The 22346-nt window shown below is 44.2% G+C and overlaps 2 protein-coding genes across 3 annotated transcripts; one reads left to right on the forward strand and one right to left on the reverse strand.

Moving 5' to 3' along the window:
* Positions 1 to 8: 8 nt before the first annotated feature.
* gemin5 (gem (nuclear organelle) associated protein 5) lies at positions 9 to 16436 on the reverse strand. 2 transcript variants are annotated; one of them, XM_030438192.1, is made up of 28 exons: positions 16164 to 16436; positions 13716 to 13870; positions 12549 to 12730; positions 12125 to 12276; positions 11910 to 12008; positions 11651 to 11783; positions 11340 to 11505; positions 10732 to 10944; positions 10016 to 10101; positions 8782 to 8864; positions 7824 to 7960; positions 7174 to 7247; positions 6534 to 6715; positions 6193 to 6332; positions 5845 to 6016; positions 5559 to 5762; positions 5401 to 5463; positions 5172 to 5291; positions 4667 to 4762; positions 4255 to 4392; positions 3946 to 4093; positions 3551 to 3670; positions 3243 to 3453; positions 2852 to 3118; positions 2576 to 2738; positions 912 to 1392; positions 681 to 768; positions 9 to 265 (listed from the first exon to the last, which is right to left on the reverse strand). In XM_030438192.1, the coding sequence occupies exons 1-28, from the start codon at positions 16303 to 16305 to the stop codon at positions 101 to 103; spliced, it is 4380 nt and encodes a 1459-aa protein (XP_030294052.1). In that variant the 5' UTR covers positions 16306 to 16436; the 3' UTR covers positions 9 to 100. The 2 variants fall into 2 exon arrangements, with proteins under 2 accessions (XP_030294052.1, XP_030294051.1); XM_030438191.1 differs by having other exon boundaries at positions 11910 to 12011.
* Positions 16437 to 16595: 159 nt separating this feature from the next.
* mrpl22 (mitochondrial ribosomal protein L22) lies at positions 16596 to 19209 on the forward strand. Its single transcript, XM_030438194.1, has 7 exons — positions 16596 to 16708; positions 16806 to 16848; positions 17304 to 17439; positions 17693 to 17758; positions 17997 to 18074; positions 18190 to 18259; positions 18899 to 19209. The coding sequence occupies exons 1-7, from the start codon at positions 16684 to 16686 to the stop codon at positions 19105 to 19107; spliced, it is 627 nt and encodes a 208-aa protein (XP_030294054.1). The 5' UTR covers positions 16596 to 16683; the 3' UTR covers positions 19108 to 19209.
* Positions 19210 to 22346: the final 3137 nt, after the last annotated feature.

Consider the following 22346-nt stretch of genomic DNA (forward strand, 5'->3'; position numbering starts at 1 on the left):
GCAGGATGTTTGTTCCTTATTTCATAACCAAAGTTTTTTTTTAATTCAACAAAAAGCTGTACAGTAGAAGTGCTTTCAGTTCATACTACTAACGAAAGATTCAGGTGAGGAATTGTTGGGAGGCTTTGTGGACGGTGGGGCCGGTTGCGTATTTGCGGAGGAGATCTTTGGCCTCTTGTTGGAGGGACTCGGAGACGGAGGGTGAAGCCTTGCTGACGTGTAGGAGGACCAGGCAGCATTCAACAACGTCTGGGTGAGGATACATCTGAGAGCAAACAGACCAGAATGTGATTGTTCTGTAGAAAATGATGAGGTGAACTGCGTGAGGTTGGCTCTTAAAAGCCAGACCACATCAAACTGCAAGACTCAAACCCTTCAGGACTCTGCTGCAAGTACAACAAATCAATCCTTTCTGTTAATGTCACTCTTGAATCTTTTAAACTAAAACTGGCTGATTAGAAACAAGAATCTTTCAAATCTTAGTATTTTAAAATAATCCATCAATGGGGTTATTCTTCTTTAAATATGGTCTTAGGTGCAAATGAGCCTCACAAAGCAAACGTGAGCTGGTAGTTTCTAAATCATACCTTTGTGAATAAGTCTTCAGAAGTTGAATACACCAGAAGCTGCCCTGTTGGCCTTCTTCTCTCATACTGTGTGTGTTGTGTAGGGAGTTGTACCTTGACTGTGTCGGGCAGGTCAGCCAGCTGTTTCTGGTGTTCTGTCATCTTGGAAGACAAAGTGAGGAGAGTGTCCTGATCCTCGGGCCTGAGGCAGAGGAGACAGACAGTTCAGGATCAATCAGGGAGAACACGTGGTTTTGAAAGAAATATCAGGTCCTCTCAAAGAGGTACGAGTAGCTTCAAACCCAAACATCACAAAGTAGAAAAGAACAGATCCATTAAACTCACCGTCGCCCAGCAGACGCCGGGCTGTCAGGTGACTCTGTGGTCGTGGAGATCTGCGCGGGACCGTCTGTCTCTTTCTCCGCAGAGTCGGGCTTCTCTTCCTGGGCTCTGCCGTGCTGCAACACCATGGCTGCCAGCCGCTCCTGGACCTCCCTCACTGACCTCTGAACAGCCTGACAGGCTGCGTGAGGCTCAGACAGAAGCAGAGACGCATCAAAGTCCAGTTTATCACACCGCCTAGTCGCCGGGCAGACACTCTCTTCTGACTCCGATATTCCTCCGTTCATCACTTTGTCCTTCAGCTCGTCTGCAGGACTGGAGACAGCTGCTGATCCGTTGGTGATCCGGGTGGCGCTCCTCCACCAGTGCTCATACAGGTGCTGGTAGTTGATAAAAGCCTGCAGACTGGTGGCAGCGGCTTTGGCTTCTTCTTCTTTGTAATCAAGTGTTTTGGGATGTTTCCTTGAAAAAACACTCACGTCAGCTGAAGAAAGAGAGAAAGAGGAAAACATCAGAACAGCTGTGTGACATCTGTAGCTACAGCTCAGAATATAAAGGTGGTATATCACAGCTGCAGCTCATGTCTGTTTCCATTATATATTAAATGAACATGGTATGTAATTTATGCTGCTTAGTTAGAAGACGTAAAGCAGAGTGGGATCATGGGAGTTGTTGTGTTCTTTGCTAAACAAACAATCACCATACAGATGAAAATCTGACGTGATTCAGGAGGAAATGTTCACAGACGAGGTCATGTATTAATGTTTAGTCAGGTCAGCTGACTCCCACCCTCTCTCTCTCTGAGTCTCACCCTGAAGTGACAGCGACAGGTGACCAACGGAAACTCAGCTACCTTGAGTAAAATTACAGTTTGAACATTGCTGGAAACATTTGAGATAATATCGATGAAGGTTCTCAGTCATCGTAGACAACTAGACCGGTTTCAGTTTGTTGAAGATGTTTTACATTATGTGCCAAACAGATTTGAAAAAATTTCAAGAAACATTTTTCCCCATGTGAAATCATCTGATCCTCTCACACCAAAACTTTTTTTCACACGTAAAAAAAAAAATTATCCTCAATTAGATTATCTTTTTTCATTGTGTACGATTGGAAAAAGAGTTCCATTTGTTTTGTAGTAAAAAAAAGGTTGCAGCAAATCCTCATTTTTAAGAAACTGGAACAACAAAGTCTATTATTATTATTTAATTTCTTAAGACTTGATAAAAATCGAATATCGAATATTTTCAAACTTATAAATATAAAACTTTGGTGAAACAGTTCAGTACGTTCTTTTGTGTGCACAGCACCTGTGTGTGTGGTTACAAATTAATTCTGGGCTCTAGAGTGTTGTATCACCGTTCACCACAGGGTGTCGCCAAATCAGCCAAAACACACATTTTCAGGCTGCTGAAGCTTGAAGACTCAATTTTACCGACACACTGACACCTTGAGCCAATAACTGTCTCTGAGTAATGCAAAAAAAAAGTGACTTTAAAAAGGAACAGTTCACCAAAAATAAACAATCAGTCTACTACTCCCCGCCATGGTGATGGAAAGTCAGGTGGAGTTTTGTCGTGGACTACAACTACTGCTACTCCTTTAAGAATTAAATGATAAAAAAGTGGTGTTGCACCTCTTCAGGAGTGACTGACAGACAGACGTACCGTCAGGAAACAGCAGCCTGCAGAGCTCTGCAGAGACACTGAGGTGTCCGGCATCTCTGAACCAGGCCACCGCCTTCCACAGCTCCTTCATCAGCTGCCCCTCGTCGTCCAGCAACCAGCTCAACACGGCACGCGTCAGATGGAGGGATGAATACAGCTGGACCTGAAGACCAACGTTAGATAAAGAAAATGTTAGTAATCCTGAGTGGAGTCCACTTCTCTAGGCTCTTTCAAACCAACAAAAAAAAACAACAAAAGAGCAGTTAGAGGACTCGCCTGTCTCAGAGGAACATTAGCGGTGGGTGTTGGACTCTCTGCAGACTTCAGCTCCTGCAGAAGAGCTCCGACGCTGCAGTGTCCTTCTGACTTCTGTGAAACCCCAAACTGCTGCTCCCACACGTCTCTTATTCGGTCCTGGAGGCAGACGTGCCTTTCACCCAGAGACACCCACGGGTGACTGGAGACGCAGGACTGAGATTCAACCTGAGGGTCCGCCAGCATCGCAGCCAGCAGCTCGGCGACGCAGAGGTGCAGCCTGTGGACCTGAAGAGGGTGGAAACGAGCCTTTAGCAGATGATTTCAGACTTTAGACTGGTCCCACACAGTACATTGTGCGATAATTCCCAACATTTTTGGCAGTCTGGGTTGCAATGTTATTGCCACTGACCAACAGACTCTCCTGAGAGCTCAGGACCTCCTGGGCTCCGACCCAGTCCAGAGCAGCAGCCAGGTCTTTAGCGCACCTCAGCGCCAGCGACTGAGCCAGCGCGACCTCTCCCGAGATTCTCGCTAGGCTGGCCGCCGTCCTCAGCGAGGAGACATCACTCTTCCTGGCGATGACTTTAGCAGCGTCGAAACTGGCACCAGCAGCCAGGTGACTGAAGAGGAGGGTAAAGGAAACAGGAAAGGACGAGTTTAAATGACTCGTTCGTAAAAAATGGTTGAACAGTTTCATGAATCCTTTCCAGCTCTCACCATTTAGCAGCAGCGGAGAAATGTCCGTCCTTCTCCAGCACGGCGGCCCAGCAGGTGTACAGCTCCTTCAGGACGGGATCTTCTGCTGGCAGTCTGGCTTTGACCAGAGCGATGGCCTCCCTGAACATAACACACACACACACACACACACACACACACACACACACACACACACACACACACACACAGACACGCACAATGGATTCTGTTAATATATAAAGAAACAATGAAAACAAAAGCCACGTCGAGATCAACAAGACATTTAAAAATAGATTGTATTGACTTTACAATCCTTTTTCGCAGCATAACAAGCAAGCAAGCTTTGTACAACACAGTGTGGGGACGCGAACACGAGGAAATGAGCAGAAGAAGCGGACGATGATTAAAAAGCGAACCTGTAGAGTTTGTGCGAGCGCAGCAGGTCGACGGCCTCGTACAGCTTGTTGACTGACAGCAGGTGGGACGCTGCCTTCAGGTACTGCTCCTGCAGGCACAGCTGCTTGACGAAGGCCTCCACCGTCCGGCTCCACACCTCGAACCCGGCTGGAGGAGGAAACGCACAGTGTTATTCTGATGTAGAAAATAAAACGCTGTGATATAGAATGACAAATAACTAGCAGTGCCACATTATCTTCACATCCACAGCCACTGATCCAACGTTTTATCTCTTGGGTTTGTCTCGTACGTCAATGTTACAAACATACCCATAGGAGCGACAGAGAGCAGGTGGTCGTTCAGCTCTCCTCTCTCTGTGGCGAGCTGCAGCGCCCCCTCCAGGTCTCCGCTCCACAGCCGCAGGTACACGACACAGTCGAAGTGAGCCGCCTCCACGTGAGCCGCCTCTGCAGAACGAGACACGGCAGAAACACTGACCGGACTGACGCGACATGTGAAGCGTTTCAATCTGGCAATAACTGTGCATCATGTTCAGTGTTTCTCAAATGTGTCAGGTGTAATTATGTTCTCACTTTAATTAAACTTGAGTAACTTTACTTTGCCAATCTGCATAGTTAACAACAGAAAATGATCCCCGACAGACGTGAATACATTTCACTGACTCTTCTGTTTTAATCAGAGTGAACATGCAACAAACAGGAAGCCGTTATTCCAACAAACCTTCTGCCTCAAACATGCGATACAGAGCCTGTCTGTCAGAGAACAGGCCCAGATGGATGTGCTCTCCCTGTCCCGGGACACAGCCTGCAGGGGGCGCTGCAACACACACACACACACACAGAGTTTTAACTTCTATCTGCAAAAAAAAATTATTCTGCAAAAAACTTTTTTTCGCCCCCAAGAAATGTGTTTGTCTTTTATTCGGCTTCACGCGAGGAAATACAATTGCAAAAGAAAAAAAATTATTTCATGACATTTCTTTTTCATGTATGAAACCGAGTGGGAGAGAAAAAGTTTTGGCAGGAGAATTTCCACATCAGTTTCACTCATATGGAGCTCAGGAGTAAGATAGCATATGTTTTCTTTGATGAAACTAAGATTTATTTTCACTCAACTTCCCACAAAAATTCTGTTGTTTTTTTTTCTTAAGTCATGAACACAGAAAAAGAGAAAACAGATCGCTGAAAACAAACTTCTCTCCAGCAGTGCAACTTCTCTCTCTCACCCTTGCTGTGTTTGACTGAGGCCAGAGTGATGCAGTCCTGCAGCAGATCCTCTTTGGGCTGATGGTCCATGGAGGTGCTGATGGGCAGCATGGAGCGCGGCTTCTTCTTCTTCAGCAGGTCTGGAGACAAAAAACAGACAAATCCATACAGTTGCATACAATAAAATGCATTCACACAATTTAAAACGTGCATTAAATTGAAGTTGTTCTATAAAACTGAAGGCTGTACCTGGTTTGTCTTTGCTCTTTATAACAACAACAGCAGAGGACTTCCTTTGTGACTCTGAAGAGACTAAAACAAAATGTAAGAAGAAGGTTGGCTTCAAAGGTCCCAACAATCAGACCACTTTTCAAATCTGCAACAGCTTTTGTTTTGTGCTCGGTTACCTGTTGGTACAGAACTGTTCGTTGAGCTGACTTCATCCTCCTCATCCTCAGACGGCTCCTGTTCTTTCGCTGCTTTCGGTCCTGCGACCGGCCCTCCGTTCATCTCCAGCGGTGCAGCTCCTCCGGCCCCTGGTGGCTTCTTGTTCTTCTTCTTCTGCTTAGGATTGGTCTTTGTCTTCTCCTTTAGCTCCAGCATCTTTTTCCCTGTGAAGAGGAGCATGTGAGCGTTACTGCCGGAGGCTGTGGTTCTGGGTGGTCCAACTGTGCTGCAGAGACAGGTGCTTACCTTTAGGCGGCTTTGTAAACTCTTGTTTGGAGACTCTCCACTCCTGCAAGGTGAAGTCCTTCCCTCCGGTCCAGATCACGTCTGGGTCGACGGGCGACCAGTCCACGCACAGCAGATAACCGATGTGACCCCGGTAGTTGGAGAGAGCTTCCTCCTGCAGCACGTCCCACACCTGAACCAAACAAAGACATGCAGGAACATCACACGAAAACACAGAATTAAAATATATAAAGGAAGGAAAAACAATTCCACTCATGAGAGGAGTTTCTGTGTTGATTCAGACTGACTGGTGGACCTGACAGGAACATTATCTTGGTTTTATACCCATGATGCCCCACTGGTACTGACCTGGGCTGTGCCATCATACGAGGCGGTTACCAGCCGGGCGTTGTGGTGTGGACTCCAGGCCATGTCAGTGATTTTCGCTGTATGACCACACAGCCTGCGGTGAGGCTCCGTCAACACCACGGGGCTTTCCGGAGGATTCTCTGTGCAAAGGGAAAACACTCATATCAATAAATATCCAAGATGAAATGTTTCTCCCACACTGACAGGAGCCAGTGAACTCACATCCCCTTATTCTGCTTTGTACTCCTCCAGTGTATTCTGTCATTCATGTAATTTACTGCAGTCAATCACTATCGCAGTAATAATAAATACAAAACCACATAATACAATATGTTTCCCACCTATGATGGAGCGGAGGTCGTGCACGTAGACGATGGCGTTGCTGGAGCCCGAGGCCAGCAGGCAGTGCAGCTCCGGCGCAGAGCTGTGGTCATGATGCCACCGCAACGTGTTGATGATCTTGTGATGCTGCTGGATGCTGCACAGCAGCTTCAGACTAGGAGCCTGATACACCTCAATACACCTGCAGCAGACAGTGTGCGGTCAGATGTATTTAAAAAAGGGACCAAACATCAGTTGGAGGGACTTCAGTGATTGGTTAACGAGACGCTGCTGACAGTGCGCCGACAGTGAACCAAAAAGCACATTTGCCTGCTGTAAAACAAAGTGATGACGTCAGAGAAGCTTTCAGGTAAAAACTTCATTCTCTGCGAGTTCGTCACTACACGCAGATAGTGTCATATACATGTAGTCGAACAGACGGATACAGATAACAGTCGGGTCTTTTAGTACAATTAACATGACGATGATGAAACTGTGTGAGACACACTCATAAACTCAGAGTGTGACCTAGTTGGCTGAGTTCAACAGTTCACACAGAACCACATCCATTATCCTGTAGCCTGATGACTACATGCTGTCACTGGACTCCAGAGGCTGATGGTCTACGATGAGGCGGGTCAGGCGCGGCTGTTCACTCACCCGTCCTCGTTGCCGATGGCAACCACTTTCCCATCTGGCTTCCAGCTGAGGTCGGTGTGTGGAGACAGCTTGTGCTGTTGGGAAGCAGAGCGCACCTTCATGACATATTCAAATCACCCACATTTACATTCAGCAGCAAACATGGAGCAGACTGTCACAGCCGGGAGCGCCGGCCGTGATATCTGCTCTGTTAAAGCTCCGACACGGAACATCAAGTCTACACACATGAATTTGTTGTCCAACTAGAGGCGTGCGGTCAGGTTTTACTGTGACTGGCAGGTGATCCAGGTAGACAGAAGAAGTTGATGCACGGATGTAAGATTGTCTTACGGCCCCTCGTCTCAGCAGCATAAATAAGTTATTTGAGTACTAGTGACATGTAACTTGAAAGCAGTTGTGGGCATCTTATTCAGCCTGAAGACTTGATGAAAATGTGATTTTATGACATTAAGATTTCCAGAAATTAAAGAACTATATGCACCCATTTGAGAGTAGATCACAATGGGTCCTTTGTGTGCACATTTCATCCAGTTTTTAAAATCTCAGATTAACCTGCTTAAAAGTGGCGTGTACTTAAAACTCAACTACCGGACACAGTTTGCAGATTATATAAGAGAAGTGAATCATCATCATCACATCATCCCGCCCACCTTGATGCTGTTGGTGTCTCTGATCAGCTTGTCGATGTCGGAGGCTTCACCACTCAGCCTGGACGGATCGTGCTGAAGGATGGTGCCCTCGCCGGCGCAACTGTACAGGCTGATGGACGGCTTTCCTCCTGCTGCACCTGAACGTTACACGCAGAAGAACAAGCGTTCTAAAATTATTACCAACAGCGTCCTAATATTTCCCAAACAAAGGCGTGTACATCAACCCTTGCATTGGTATTGTAGCATGAGACTTAACTACAACTGTCGGCTCCTATAACTCCTGATCAACATTACATTTTTAAATGAGACATCCACAGGGTTTCAAGACTTGCTTGCCAAATGCAAAAGCTAACTGCCTTTAGCGGGTGTTAATTTCAGACCCTGTCAGGCATATTTTAGAAGATCAATATCAGATCATCAAATCTAATTTGATTTGAATCGGAAAATCTATGTTTTTTAATCCCTGGCCGTACATTTAACTGTACAGAACTCAAAGGGGGGTGACAGTTTACAGTCTCGAGGTATCCAGAGACGGAGCCAGCAGCTGGTCTTGATTTCCTCTGCACACCTCCACTAGATCATTCTGATCATCTGAACCAATCAGATCCCAGAAATCCTCTAGTGGCTCCTTTGGTTCGTTTAGGAGGCATCACCAGATTGTTAGCGTGGCAACGATTATGTTTACCGCTCCGAAGCCAAGTGACTGATCCGTTAATCAAATGTCATCTGCCGACAGCTGGTGAATATAACTTCTTACGTCTTGATTTCCCCACGAGCGGCTGCAGCGGGTGGAGGTGAGCAGTGAGTGTTTTCTCAGCTCATTCAATTACAGAGTCCATTACAAACGGGCTTTTCAGCTGACTTGCTTGTTTCGGGCACCCCGCCGCCGGCGTTTTTTGCTGGGTCAGAGCATTCGGAGCTAACCGCAGCAGTTGCTAAGAGTTCATTAGGAACTTACCAAATGACATCGGGGGGACTGGGGGTCCCCAGGCCAACGTGTACACTGTTTTCCGGTGATAGGAGCTCGATATCTGAGGAGGCCTGGGAGGAGATGAAGCAGAACAAATGCCCAGTCAGGAAGAGCTGACGTACACAGCTGCAGGAAAATGGGACTCGAGGGCCTTGAGGGGACTATGAGACGAGCCCACAGGGCAGCCAGCAAAAAAAACAAAACAAGTAATGATTTAACTTCATGACTTTCAGAGAAGTCTGCAAACTCAAAGTCCGATGAAATCACAGCAGTCCTCCCTTTTTAAAGTTCCCTGTGGGGTTTGATTGTTAACTCAACTGACATTCACATTCAGTGTGTTCTAATAAACTGCATTTTGTCACTGGGGTCGAGGTCACAGGGGTGTTTTAATTCCCCAAATCCCTGATTGTTTTTTTTCTTTTATTCTAATTTCACGAATCGGTTCTGAACTTTTTCGCCGTTGTTAGATCATCACTTTCATGCCCTGTTTTCATTTCCTTTACAAAGACAGGACAAAAGCGACATCTTGTGTCTTTTTGCAGGTTAGTTAGGCAAGGTCATATAATATTCACCATAAATAAAGATTCTAAAGTGCAACGAAAAATACCCATCCTCTAGTGATTCAACAATAATCAACAAAAGATCGAAATTCAGTTTGTTACAAAGCTCCGTTTCTCAAATCTCTCTTCCCGATCAACTCAATAACGGATCGCTGGCACAGAAAACATCTCAAACTCTGTTGGGAGTTTTCCCTCGTCAGCTGAATGTCTTTGTGCACTTTGTGTGTCTGAAGTGCAGCTGAAATGTTTTTGTCGTTTCAGCACAACTACTGGCCAACTAGCCCACAAGGTACCTTTAAATCTGTTAGCATGAAAGCAATTAGAACACATTAGATTTAAAGCTAATGTCCGGCTAACATCTCAGCCAATGATTAGCTCATGTGGTCTCAAGTCTCTGGTCAGGCTGTTAATGTCACTGTCAGCCAATAATGCAGTTTAAAATGAAATGATTTGAGTGGCTGATGCATAAGTTCTGTTACACTGCAGAAACAAAAAAGAAACAATTATTTCAGTTGGACGTAAAAGAACCGTCATGGGTTAAAAACGTTAACATATGAAACTCGAGTTAAGGTGTATGTGTGGACTCGTTTGAGTACAGTATTATTAAATTACTTAATGTACGCAGATTGAAAGCATACAAAACTTTAAATAATAAGTCTTACTTGTTTGAGAAGACGTCGTAGATACCGACTTTACCGTCATCTGTTCCGAAAGACAAGGATCCTTCTTTTTTTGGGTGCCACGCCAGCTGCAGAGGATGAAAAAGGCTCTTAATGCATTTAATCACATCTAAAGTGCTGCTCTTGTGACACGTAACACTCCCTGAAATGAGTAAGGCCGTTGATAAAATGGAGGATGCTTCAAAATAATGACGATCCTCTGCACAAGATAGGGCTGCGCAAGCTTGATATCACTCAGCCGTTGTCACCAGCGATGAAAGTTTGAGGATTTCAGTGAAAAATTAAACGACATTCTCCACTGATAAATCACAGCTGAATCATAGAAAGTTTACAAATGTCGCTCTTGAATTGTGCAGAGAAGATAGAAGTGTGTGTGTGTGTGTGTGTGTGTGTGTGTGTGTGTGTGTGTGGCGTTATCAGCAGCTCAGTGGAGGGTTTTATTAAAAGAAGCAGACATTCAGACAGCAGAAAAATGGTCTTCTTTGTTTCTTTGTCTCACTGTTCTGATATCTCCTCGTACATTTCAGAAAAATTCCGTACCGACTTTATGAAACAACCATTCTTTAAATCCTGCACGTTTTATTGGTCCTACACCACAGATCACTGGAGATGATTGTTCCCACAACAGAAAGTTTTTTGGATCCTGTAACTCTGGTGAGAAAGTTCAGATTTCACACTGACGAACTCCCACGACTTACCGCTGTGACCTTGGACTTGATGCCCTGCCAGAAGGACCTGGTGTCGTACTGGTTCTGGGTGGTCAGTGTGTTCCACACCCGGATCATGTTGTCCCCCACGCCCAGCGCCAGACACCCTGTGCCCACCGGAGAGAAGGTCAGGGCGTAGACGAAACCACCCAGGGTGGGCAGGGTCCAGCAGCAGTCCAGAGAGGCCAGGTCCCAGCATTTAATCTGAGTCAACACAGGGTTACTTTTAATTACACCACTCTGACAATGAGTCAGCCTGCTGAAAACAATCCTTGCTAGAAATTTCAAACAATAGAGCAAAGCATCAAAAACAACAGAATAATAGTTTTTATCTAACGTAGGTTATTCTTTAATGGCCATTAACGTTTCTATCATCATAAAAAGTTCAAACACATCCTGTTTCACACAGGTGTGAACAGCAGAACAAGCAAGGTTGAAACTGCTGGGAACGTCAAGCCCGGCCTGACCCAAGTCCCAAAAAACAGGCGGGTTAAAAGTTCAGAAAACTAAAGCTAAACACTTTCCACAGTGAGGCCGACCGGACCCGGCTGACCGGACCCGGCTGACCGGACCCGGCTGACCGGACCCGGCTGACCCACCTCTCTGTCCATGGAGGTGCTGATGAGCAGCTCTCTGTCGTCCTGCACGAGGACTGAACTCATGTTGAATACGATCCTGTTGTGGTTCTGACCCTCTGAAGACGTCCCGAACAGAGTCCACCTCTGCTTCCCGGACCTGGTCAAGTCCCACATCACCAACTCACCACTGGACACACACACAGAAATGTATATTCAAATAAACCGCGCATACTTACAGATTACAGGATAATATATTGTTTTGTTTTTGTCTCTGGCATGATCCTGAATGTGACTTTCATTCTGTACTGAAACCAACTAAACTCTGTGTGAACCTGAAGCAGCTGGACACGAGTTGTGTCGGTCGTCCCCTGGGCCAGTGGACATGGAGCCAGAGTCTCTCTTTGACTCCGGGGTCGACCGCAGAGCCTCTTTTCTTCACATACGGCAGCTTCAGAGTCATCACACCTGCAGAGGGCAGGAGACAAGAGGAGACACAGAGGATTACATCGGGTTCCATCTGCAGTGAGGTTTGTGTTCTGTGGGTCAGAGCTGCTTTTTCATCGTTTTTATCTTGACAAAAAAAACGCTTACTTTTTCCCTTCGCTGAGCTCCAGATCCTCAACGTCTGGTCTTTGCTCCCAGACGCAAGATAGCAGCCCTTCCCATCTCCAGCAGGAGCTCCACTGTTGGCTACTCGATGAAAAAAAAAAACACATATCATAGAGATTTTTTACAACACTACTGTACTTAGAAATATTAATTAAATGCAGGACTGCTGTTTTTATAAAGTGAGTGCATACAGGTACCTTCACTGTCCTCAGGTCTGCTGTAGAGAGCATCCTCGCCAACCAGCCACGACCACGCCAGAGAGTGAATCTCATCATCGTGTCCACGGAGGCGGTGAATCACCTCGCCTTTCTTACTCAAATCGATCAGGACGATCATCCCATCTTTGTACCTGAGACAAAATAATAACACCGCTGTCACAATCTGATATTTACATTCTATGTAGTTATTGCAACTAAAGGCTGAATTTGGCAAAACTTCATGTTGTCCAACTCTAATCCCTTGTATTCCTAAAACAGAACATGTAAGATTTTCAAAGAGTAGAAGATGATTACAGTCTGAAACCAGTGTTCCAAACTTTCCCTTTCTGCACTTTGTTGAAAGACAACCATGTTTAGAGTCGTGATCCAGCAGAGTGAGCTGGACTCTGTGTGGTCTTCTCACCCCACAGCCACAGTGCTCCAGGTGTGAGGGGAGCAGGTGAGGCAGAAGATGGTCCTGGGCTCGGGAAAGAAGCTGGCGGTGTCGCCGGTGTGGAACCAGTGACAGACCACGACGCCCTTCTCATCTCCAGACACCACCAGGTTTTTATCCACCGGAGACCAGTGCACCGCTGCCACGGGGGACTGTGTGTACATTAAAAAAAATAACAATAATTTGGTTGATTAGTTTATCTCAAACGTATTTTTGAGGTTTTTTATGATGATGTCAAAATGCAGCTCAAGTGGAAGAAAAAAAGCAGTTTTTTTTGTATTAATGTTTTTAATTTTAGAGCTGCAATTATTAGTCAGTCGAAATAAAAATAACAACTACTTTGATGATCAATCAATTGCATCCACATATAATAACAGAAACAAATGTGTGAAAAAACAGCAGTGCGTCAAAGTGCTGTGCTGCCGCTTTCAAATTATTCAGCCCTGGTTTCCGTCATGTTCCAGCAAAACCCTCAAACATTTCCGGACTCTTAAATTTGAGGACTTTGAGGAATAAAAGTCGATAGCTGCAGCCCAGATGGATTCACGGTAAATCTGATATATCCGTTTTATGTTTCATTCACAACTCATTTACGCGGTTGTGCTCATTTATGGAAAGATATTCAGACGTATTCGAGGCCCGAATCTGTTCTCAGAGATGAAAGCGTAAACATTCTGCGAGTCTGTGGCTTTTATATTTCAGATCAAACCACAGAAAAATTATACCCCCAAGGCATCATTTGAAGCAAATAATGGAAAGTAAATAAGCAAAGCCCTCCCTGACCTTGACAACTGTTTCGAAAACCCCCTCGAGGAAGTCCCTGAATTGCTGTAGAGGAGTGGCTTCCAGTTTGAAGCCGGCTGCACGAATCTGTATCGTTTGTGTGTCGAGCTGCGCGGTTAACTTTCTCTCTAAAGTGCGCGTGACAGCGAAGGCAACATCTACCTGCAGCATCTCTTATAAAGAATCTGACAGGAAGAGAAAGACTGCTTCATCTTCAAAAATGAGAAAACTGCCTCCTGCTCATCCTTTGCTGCTGGTGCAGAACTGACTGCAGCCTGCAGGGGGCGCCAACATGTTGTAAGAACACATTATTTCTGTTGCAATGACCGAGGAAACAAGACAGTCGACACTCACCTGATGAGCTGCATGTTCCTTTATGAGAACCTTGTTGTCTGAATCCCAGAAGCGAATAGAGCCGTCGTTGGAGGAGCTGACGCAGACGTGACTCTGCCCTGCGTGCTGACAGAAAGAGAAGCCCGACACCAGGTCTCGATGGCCGGCGAGCTCACCTGAAACACACGCAGAGAGTTGGATTTCATCGTAAAAAGCAACGGCAGAAAAAGGCCACAAAATGGCAACAGTGAGGAAAAAGCCGCCGATGTCTCTGCTGGATGGAATCACAACAGCTTTGGGAGGATGACGTGAGATCTGAATCCTCACACTGCCAAACTGAAGACATTTTAAGAGGGAACGACTAGAGCTACATCGATTTAATAGATTAGATCGATGGAAATGTGCCTGCAACAATTTTACTACCTGATTCATTATTTCTGTCTCTTGATCAAACAATAAGTCAAACGGATTTGACTTTTCTTAGTCATACAATAGGTAACTGATTATATTCAGGGTCTGGATTGTTGACTGGATGAAAACGCAATAAGCGATCTGAATACATAAATTTGTGCCGTAGGAAATATAACTGGGATTTCTTGCTGTCCTCTGATATTTTACAGGCCAAATGATTCATCGAAATAATAAATCAGCTGAACATGCTCAGACAAATTAATCACCTCTGTCACATTTTAGGTGTGTGTGTGTGTGTGTGTGTTATGATAGCAGCACTAGATAAATATTAACTAGGCTATGTCTTCACTCAGTAGTCTTTCTGCCACACCCTGCATTTTTGATATCACAGAAATATCTTTACATTTTATAATATCTCGCAGCCCTTTTGTGATGCCATCATGGTTATGGTGGTCAATTCATCACTGAATGCCTGTGTTGCAACCTTGGTGTTGGGAGCTGGGTTGGATGCGATTAGGGGTGGGATAAATAATCAATTCTTAGACGGATCACAATGCGGACGTGGACGATTCTGAATTGATTCACAAAAGTCAAAAAAAGCACCCTCTGCTTTAAAAACAAGCATGTGGAAGCATTTTGGCTTCTATGAAGTTGAAGGGAAACAGGACCTTGACAAGAGCCACAACATATCAATAAACTATTTTCACAAAATAGACAAATAGTTAACAAAAATATTTGGAAACACGTCAAACATGAGAAATCACATTACACGTTTCCACCCAGAGGAGGAAGAAAAACAGTCGGTTGTAGTTGCTTCCAACTAGAGGACCATCGAGCAAGCAATATCAAATTTTCCACCCTACTCGGAAAGGGGCGAAGTGAATCACAAATTCCATTGCAACTTTTATTGCCAAGGACTTGCGTCCGTGTTCAGTCGTTGAGAACCAGGGCTTTCGCGCTATGTTGTGCACTTTGGAGCCGAGATACAACATCCCATCTCGAAGATATTTCACTGACACAGCGATCCCGACACTCTACAACGAGACCTAAACCGAAGTCATGGAATCACTGAAGAAAGCGAGTAGAATGGCTATCATTTGTTTTATTTATTACATATATTGGAAGTAAATTCAGTATGGATCATTACAAATACTTTGCTTGAAAGTACAAAGTAGTCGCACAGTGAGAAAAAAAAAAAACCTGTCTAGAAAAAAAAGATGAATCGATAATCGTTTTATTGTCGCATCGCAGCCCGCTGAATCGAATCGAATCGAATCATGATGTGCCTAGAGATTCCCACCCCTAGATGTGGTAGAATTGCATTGTTGGAATTGTAGCACCCAGAGTTTGGGGGATCCATTTGTAATAAAAGTCAAGATCTCCACTGCGATTGATTTTTACCCTTTTTCCTCTTGAAGTTCCCCAGATTTTATGAAAGTGAAAAAATAAATAACTGGAACACCCCTTTAATTGTCTGGAACTCCCTCTTTCACAATAAAATCCCTTCAGAATGCTTTTTTTACCTTGATATTCATCTGTTTATGATGATATAGTCCTGATATAAAAATGAAAATAGCAGCCTTTAAGTAAGTATCTGGGACGATTAAAATTATGTTTTGATGATAAATGACTTAAGCAATAAATGAAATTAAAAAAAAAATCAATGCTCGTTGTAGCACTTCTCTCTTGTGTATTATTCAGTTTGTGTTGAATTAAACAGTTTTTAAAAATGGCTGTTACTGCCACTTGAACTTGAGTGGATCTTTAAGCTATACAGCGAAGATTCATCTATTGCTTCGCTGTTTATCTTCTAACCATTTAAGCACTAGACTTTTAATTTTACCCATCCAGCCGAACAGATGATCAGATATCATGTTTATCCTTTACTAGACGAGTTCAGTAGGTGTAACGTTAATCATCACACCTGAGCTGATCAGACCACCGTGATTTAGACAAAAACAGGATTGCATCATCATTTTAAACCTTACAGATGCTGAAGTATGAGCCCCACACTGTACCCTGTGTGTGTATAATGTACAACACGGCCAGCAAACTCACCTACGACCCTGCAGGAGGATGCGGACACGTCAATCAAGAAGATGATGTTTTTGGCTCCGACGCCCAGTAAACCTCTCCTGCTGACGTCACTGCAGCGGGAGCAGTACCAGTTGGGAGAGGCGGGAAGAGACCGTTCGTGCATGGCGCCTCTGGCAGTGTAAAGTTTATTAAATCTCTAAAGTAAAGTCTCATTAAGCAAACCAAACTTCTCACATGTTACCTTTCCTGTCGTAGCGACTACACTACCGGCCGTACGACCAGCGTGCTGTCGTAAATCCTGCCGGTGCCGACTACGGAATCCTTGTTTGGTCAAACCGTGTTTAGTTCGCTTTCTCAGAACACATTATTTGAACTTCATCTACGTGCAGCTGTCAACATAATCTAAAAATAAACTAGTATGGCCAAAATGAAGATGTTAAAAAGGTTAAAAAACGACAACAAACAACTAAACAAATTTCTATACGACCGCTGTAAACATTACTAACGTAAACTGAGAGCAGTTGTGTCGTAAAGATGCAACATGGCGGCTGCAATGACAGGACGTGGTAAGATAAATGCAGCCGAAATAACCATAAAATTGCCATTTAATGACATTAATTCTGCCATCTGACGATATTTAAACGTATCATTATGTGTTTACAGGTGCCGCCTTTATTAGGAATATATCTGGGGGCTTACTTTCGAGGTAAGTACATCGATATAACGTTAACACTAACACTGCCTCTCCAGAAGGACAAATGGATGTGGACTGATCTAACGTTAGCTAACGTTAATCAATCTAAGTCAGTTTGCTAATGTCAAGTAGTCTGAGTCAATCTAATCGAAGTGCAAACAACTAAATTGAAGAAATGTTTTTAAATACATAACTTCAATGTTACTTTGCAGCAAATGTTGTCGGTGTCTGTGATCTACCAATCTTATGCTAATGTGTTTTAGTTAAAAGGCCAAAAAATGTATTTATCAATCATGTGCACACGTTTCCAGAGGAGTCCACATCAACAAGTCTTTAGATTTAGACTCACGTTTTCATTTACGTTACTGTAAATTAGTTGCTAATCTTAGAACAGACAGTGAGACGGATCACACATGATGCATATGTAATGAAATATCTTTCCTCCCCTTTCCTAAACGTCCATCCAGGCTACAGGTTGTGGGCGGTGGTCCTCAGCAGCTGGCATGTCTCCACACCAGCGCTTCCCTGGAGTCAAAGAGCTGGGAGAGGAAGAACAAAACGGTGTATCCACCTCAGCTACCAGACGAGCCCCCCAGACCAGCAGTGAGTTCCTGTTTGTTTGATTATGGAGTGCAGAGTGACAGGATGTGCTGGTCGCAGAACACCTGCAGGAAACTGAGTTGATGAACTTGATTTAAGTCTTTTTTTATGGAGTGTAATATTGCCTTTTTCCAAGGCACAATGTTATGTATGTACACAGTATATGTTTGAGGAAAATGACCGTTCATTTCCATATCCCTTCAACAAAGTGTTTTGTTGACAAACCTTATCACACTTTATTGTTTCTTTTCTTCAGGAGGTCCATCACTGCAGGAGGCAGATTAAGTACAGCAAAGACAAGATGTGGTACCTGGCCAAAATGGTGAGACCCTTCTCTTCGGTGTCAGTGAGCCATATCTCTCCCATTAAGTGAGGGTTTTTTCCTGTCGTACGCTTGAGGCTGTGAATTGTTTCCAACAGGCGTCCACAGAAAGGACTGTGATGCATCTGTGTTTTTCCTTTTTCTTTTTCTGCTTTTCTACTGTTTTCTTGACTACACACCTCATTCATGTGGTACGATTATGTCGAGGAACATTAACCTTGTTTGCTCTCCTGCACAGATCCGAGGGATGAGCATCGACGAGGCTATCGCACAGCTGGAGTTCAACGACAAGAAGGGGGCGAAGATCATGAAAGAGGTTCGAAGCTGCACGTTCGCCACAGTCACAAAAAAATGTGTTATCAAATTCCTGTATTATTATGATATTCCTATTTTCACTGCTCATGGTTTATTCATTTATTCTGCTTGTTCAGGTTCTTCTGGAAGCCCAGGAGATGGCAGTCAAGAATCACAATGTAGAGTACAAATCCAATTTATATATAGGTAAGTGTCTACAGCACTGAGGGGTTTCACTGTAATCAACTGCACAGTATTAACGCAATAGAAACCAGCAGCTGGATGGCGAAGTATTAGGAGTTGGTTGTGTTTTTGTTGTCGGCATAAAGCAGTTTTTTTATTGACTGGTCTTTGAATGAAAAGATGAGACTGTTGCTGGAGGTGATAACAGTTTGTGTGTTTTGATATCAAAGATATATTATTGAAGGATGCAGTATTTATTTGAATATGTAGACTAGAATGTTTCTCAGACAAACTTCAGCTTTCAAAACTACTAAAATCTCACATTAGTCATTGTATGCTGTCAGCCGTTGTGCCAAACGCTGGAGAATAAATTTCAGAGTGGGGAACACGACCTTCAGTGGGAGGGGAAGTAGGAGATTATTATTTTTTAGATTTGTTCTGAGTCCAGATGTCGTGCAGAGTGAGTAATATATGTGGAGTTTCAGGCGTTATTACAGATAAGCCTAAATTCTCCACAATCTTTGTTTTTTGGTGCAGTTTGTATTCAAAGGCACCTTTTTACAAATGAAATCACTGTGTCACTGTGTACCTTATCACTCTCTCTCTTTTTAACTCAGCCCCTCTTTAATCACACACTGTCCCCTCCCGTCTCTCCACCTGCAGCTGAGTCCTACTCCAGCAAAGGGCAGTACCTGAAGCGGATCCGTTACCACGGCCGCGGGATGTTGGGCATCATGGACAAGGTTTACTGTCACTACTTTGTCAAGCTGGTGGAGGGCTCGCCGCCCAAAACGGTGGAGAAGACGAGCTTTGACCAGGCCAAAGAGTACGTCCAGAGCCTCAAGAACAGAACCATCATCCACAGCCTGTAGACCATCTGATAGGATCATATTTCACATGTACGTTTTTGTCTTGTCTGTGTGTGTCTCATTTGAAATTTGTAAATAAAAACAATGAATCTATTGATACAAAGACCTTGTAGCGTTGCCTTATTTTTGGTCATATTTGGAAATAATTTTTTACCCGAGCAATGATGCAGTTTTAAAAAAAAGCAACGCCTACGTGTTTAACAATAGGAAGGTCTGCTGCTGGTAGAGGAGGTGTAGACAATCAATAACAGCGTAATTCTTTTTGTGCGCACCACTGCCAATGTGCATTTGGAGATAACAGTTTACAAGAAAGTAGAACTTGCAAATGGTCCCCCTAAAACTACCCAATTCTGGAAAATATAGGCTACTTCACATAAGATATTGTTTATCGAGGTGATTTATTTGTCATTGTATAAAAGAGGGCTGCATAACGAAATAACAGTTTGTAAATTCCTTCGTGCTACGCAAACAGAACATATGTAACGGTGCATTTTTCTGAATTTGCCTTGGGGTTTATGTAAACAGCAGTAACAAGATGGTGATGATAATATGGTCGATCAGCATCTTCACATTAAAAATTTCACATCTGGGAACCACTGTCCACCTCTCCACATCCTACTAAAGTCCTGTGACCTGTCAGCTTGGAACAAGGTCCGCCCGTCGAGTCCAACAGCTCGATCCTGGATGTGTTGGTGGAGACAGGTCTCTGTAAAGATGTGTGCACAACATACTCTGATGTCCACAGTTATACTTGTTTCAGCAATAAAGCCTAAATAAGTCAAAAAAACTAAAATGGAGCAATATTTGAAGGAGCTACCTGTTGCTGCATCGTGAGCTCCTTTGCAACAGCAATCAATAGAAGGATCTGTGCTGAATTGTGAAATCATTCAGAGATATATCCAAAGGTGTGTTCTCAGTTCTGCCGCTATATGGCAGCATATTCTGCACATAATTCAATAATTCTACAATGCCGTTGTTAGAAGTTTGATGGATGATGGCTTGTGCAAACCACTTTCAAACCTGACATCAGAATCGTAGTTTGCCAGTGAAATGTACAACAAAGATTGCCTTCCAGTGACGGAAATGCAAAGCAGTAACGTACAGGCTGCCATACATGAGTTGGCCTCTTATTACAGGAGTGTAGTAGTTATATTTTTAAGAAATTTGCATTCTTAAACACATTAATCTGGTTTTGAACTATTTTACTATAAAGATTTTACAACTTTCTGCCTGCTGGTGCCCCTGCATGTGGTGGGGTCGGTGCCCCTCTTTATTTTCTCCTCAGACAGCCTGAGTCAGCCTCTGCGCCACCAGCCGCCGTCCCCACTGCAGCACACAGGAAGTCACCGAAGGAAATAACATCCCAGCGCACCTCGGGGAAAAATATCGGCGTTGTTGTGCTGCACGGCAACATGAAAATAGAGCCTTAAGTATGAGTCTGTCATACTGTGGCGGCTTCACTGTGATGGCTCTGCTCATCATATTAGTGCGACAGCAGTCACCACAACTCCTCCCCTGAGTGCAAACCTGTCAGCTTCACTGTTCTTCATCCTTTCACTTGGACCACCGCTCTATGAGAAACTGGCCCCGCAGACATCCTCAGAGCTGCCTCAGTGCCTTTATGAAACACAGGAAAGATAAGCTGGAAGTTATTGGCTTCGCCAGGAGGCTTCAGTCCGTCAGAAGGACCAAGAACTTCATGTTTTTCAAATTAGATTTCACAGGAGCCTCTTTGAAAACAGCTTTGTGGATTTAAAATAAGATTCAACAGTCATTTCCTTGATGTTCAACTACACATCACATTATGTTTTGAATATCGTCTGTATTTGAGGACAGACATTTAAGTTGCTTATTCGTTTACTTCTGTAACTCACTTGTGATTTTTGTTGTCCTTGTTTTCTTATCTAAAACTCCTGCAGGATGTAATTATGTTCACTGAACGTGGTGTCTTTCATGTCCTCATCTATTTATTATTTGCATTCTCTTGAATTTCTCAGCATCCCAGTGATCATTATTATCTGTAATTCTGCTAAAAAATTGAATTAAGAGGGAAGGGAAACATCCTTTTAAGAAAGAGACATGAAAACATGTCCTCTTTGGAAATTTGTATTTCTAAAGGTCACAGTGTTTCGGTGTTGTCGGGGCCCAGAGCTCCGCTCTCTGCTGTTCCTAATTGGCCTTTAGTTTCCTGTTCCTGATGTGAGTGATCCAGCTCGTGTATCTGTCTGTCACCATCTCCCCCCAAAGCCCTTGTCAGCTCTGAGCAGCTTTGAGAGTATTTTCAAATAAAATGCCATCTGCTGGCCCCAATTTCAGCAGACAAGTGCCCTCAATCTCAGGTTGCAGGCCGACTCGGTCCCACAGCACAAAGCAGCACCGACTTCTGAAAAGAGCAAAAGGCTTCATCTGTTTTCATTCTTCCTCTCTTTCCCCCAAACGTTCCCTGCCCAACTGTGCACATAGAGGTGGGGAAAGATATACAGATACACACTCACACTAATATTATCGATCGTTGATACTGGCCGTGCCGACATCATCAGGCGGGCTCTACCCAGCACCACCACTGAGACATACGTTCCCAGTAGCAGCACCTCGGGGTGTTTGTTCCAACAAACATCATGGCCATTTGACAGCAGGGAGCCGGTGAGGAATCATATCATTGTTCAGCTGTCTGCAGCGGGCTGGGTTGAACTGGCTCCTGCACTGGGAGCAAAAAATGGCAAAACAGTTACAAAACTAACAAACAAAGGGACAAGCTTGCAGAGTTAAAGTGCCTAATTGAAGATGAACAAATGACCTTGAAGTGATGCTGAAGTTCCCTTTTTCTGGCTTGCTACAACAATACATATTACAAAAATACAAACTACAGTCCGAACATGGAGTGTCTCAGCAGTCCCATGGATGGAAATCCACAGGATGCTTATTTTGCGTTGCTTTAAAAACACTGTGACTAATTGGACGAGCGAATGGATCCATGCAGTCAGTAAACTGAGCAGTGATGCATTCAAGGGCATGAAGAAAAGTGTTCCTGCCACAGGAAACAACAGAATCCCGTGTTGACTTTTGTTTTTCCACAAACCACCTTCCTTCTCCCCAACTGTGATCATGCAAAGATAGGCTACACACACACACACACACACACACACACACACACACACAGATGCCACTTGTGTAATGTCTTCACTAATTAGCTGGCGTGGCTCGGATGACTACCTCTGCCCGGCGGCTATGATCACATAGCT

This window comes from Sparus aurata, chromosome 13 (assembly GCF_900880675.1).
Source record: "Sparus aurata chromosome 13, fSpaAur1.1, whole genome shotgun sequence".
In the NCBI taxonomy this organism is placed as follows: Eukaryota; Metazoa; Chordata; class Actinopteri; order Spariformes; family Sparidae; genus Sparus; species Sparus aurata.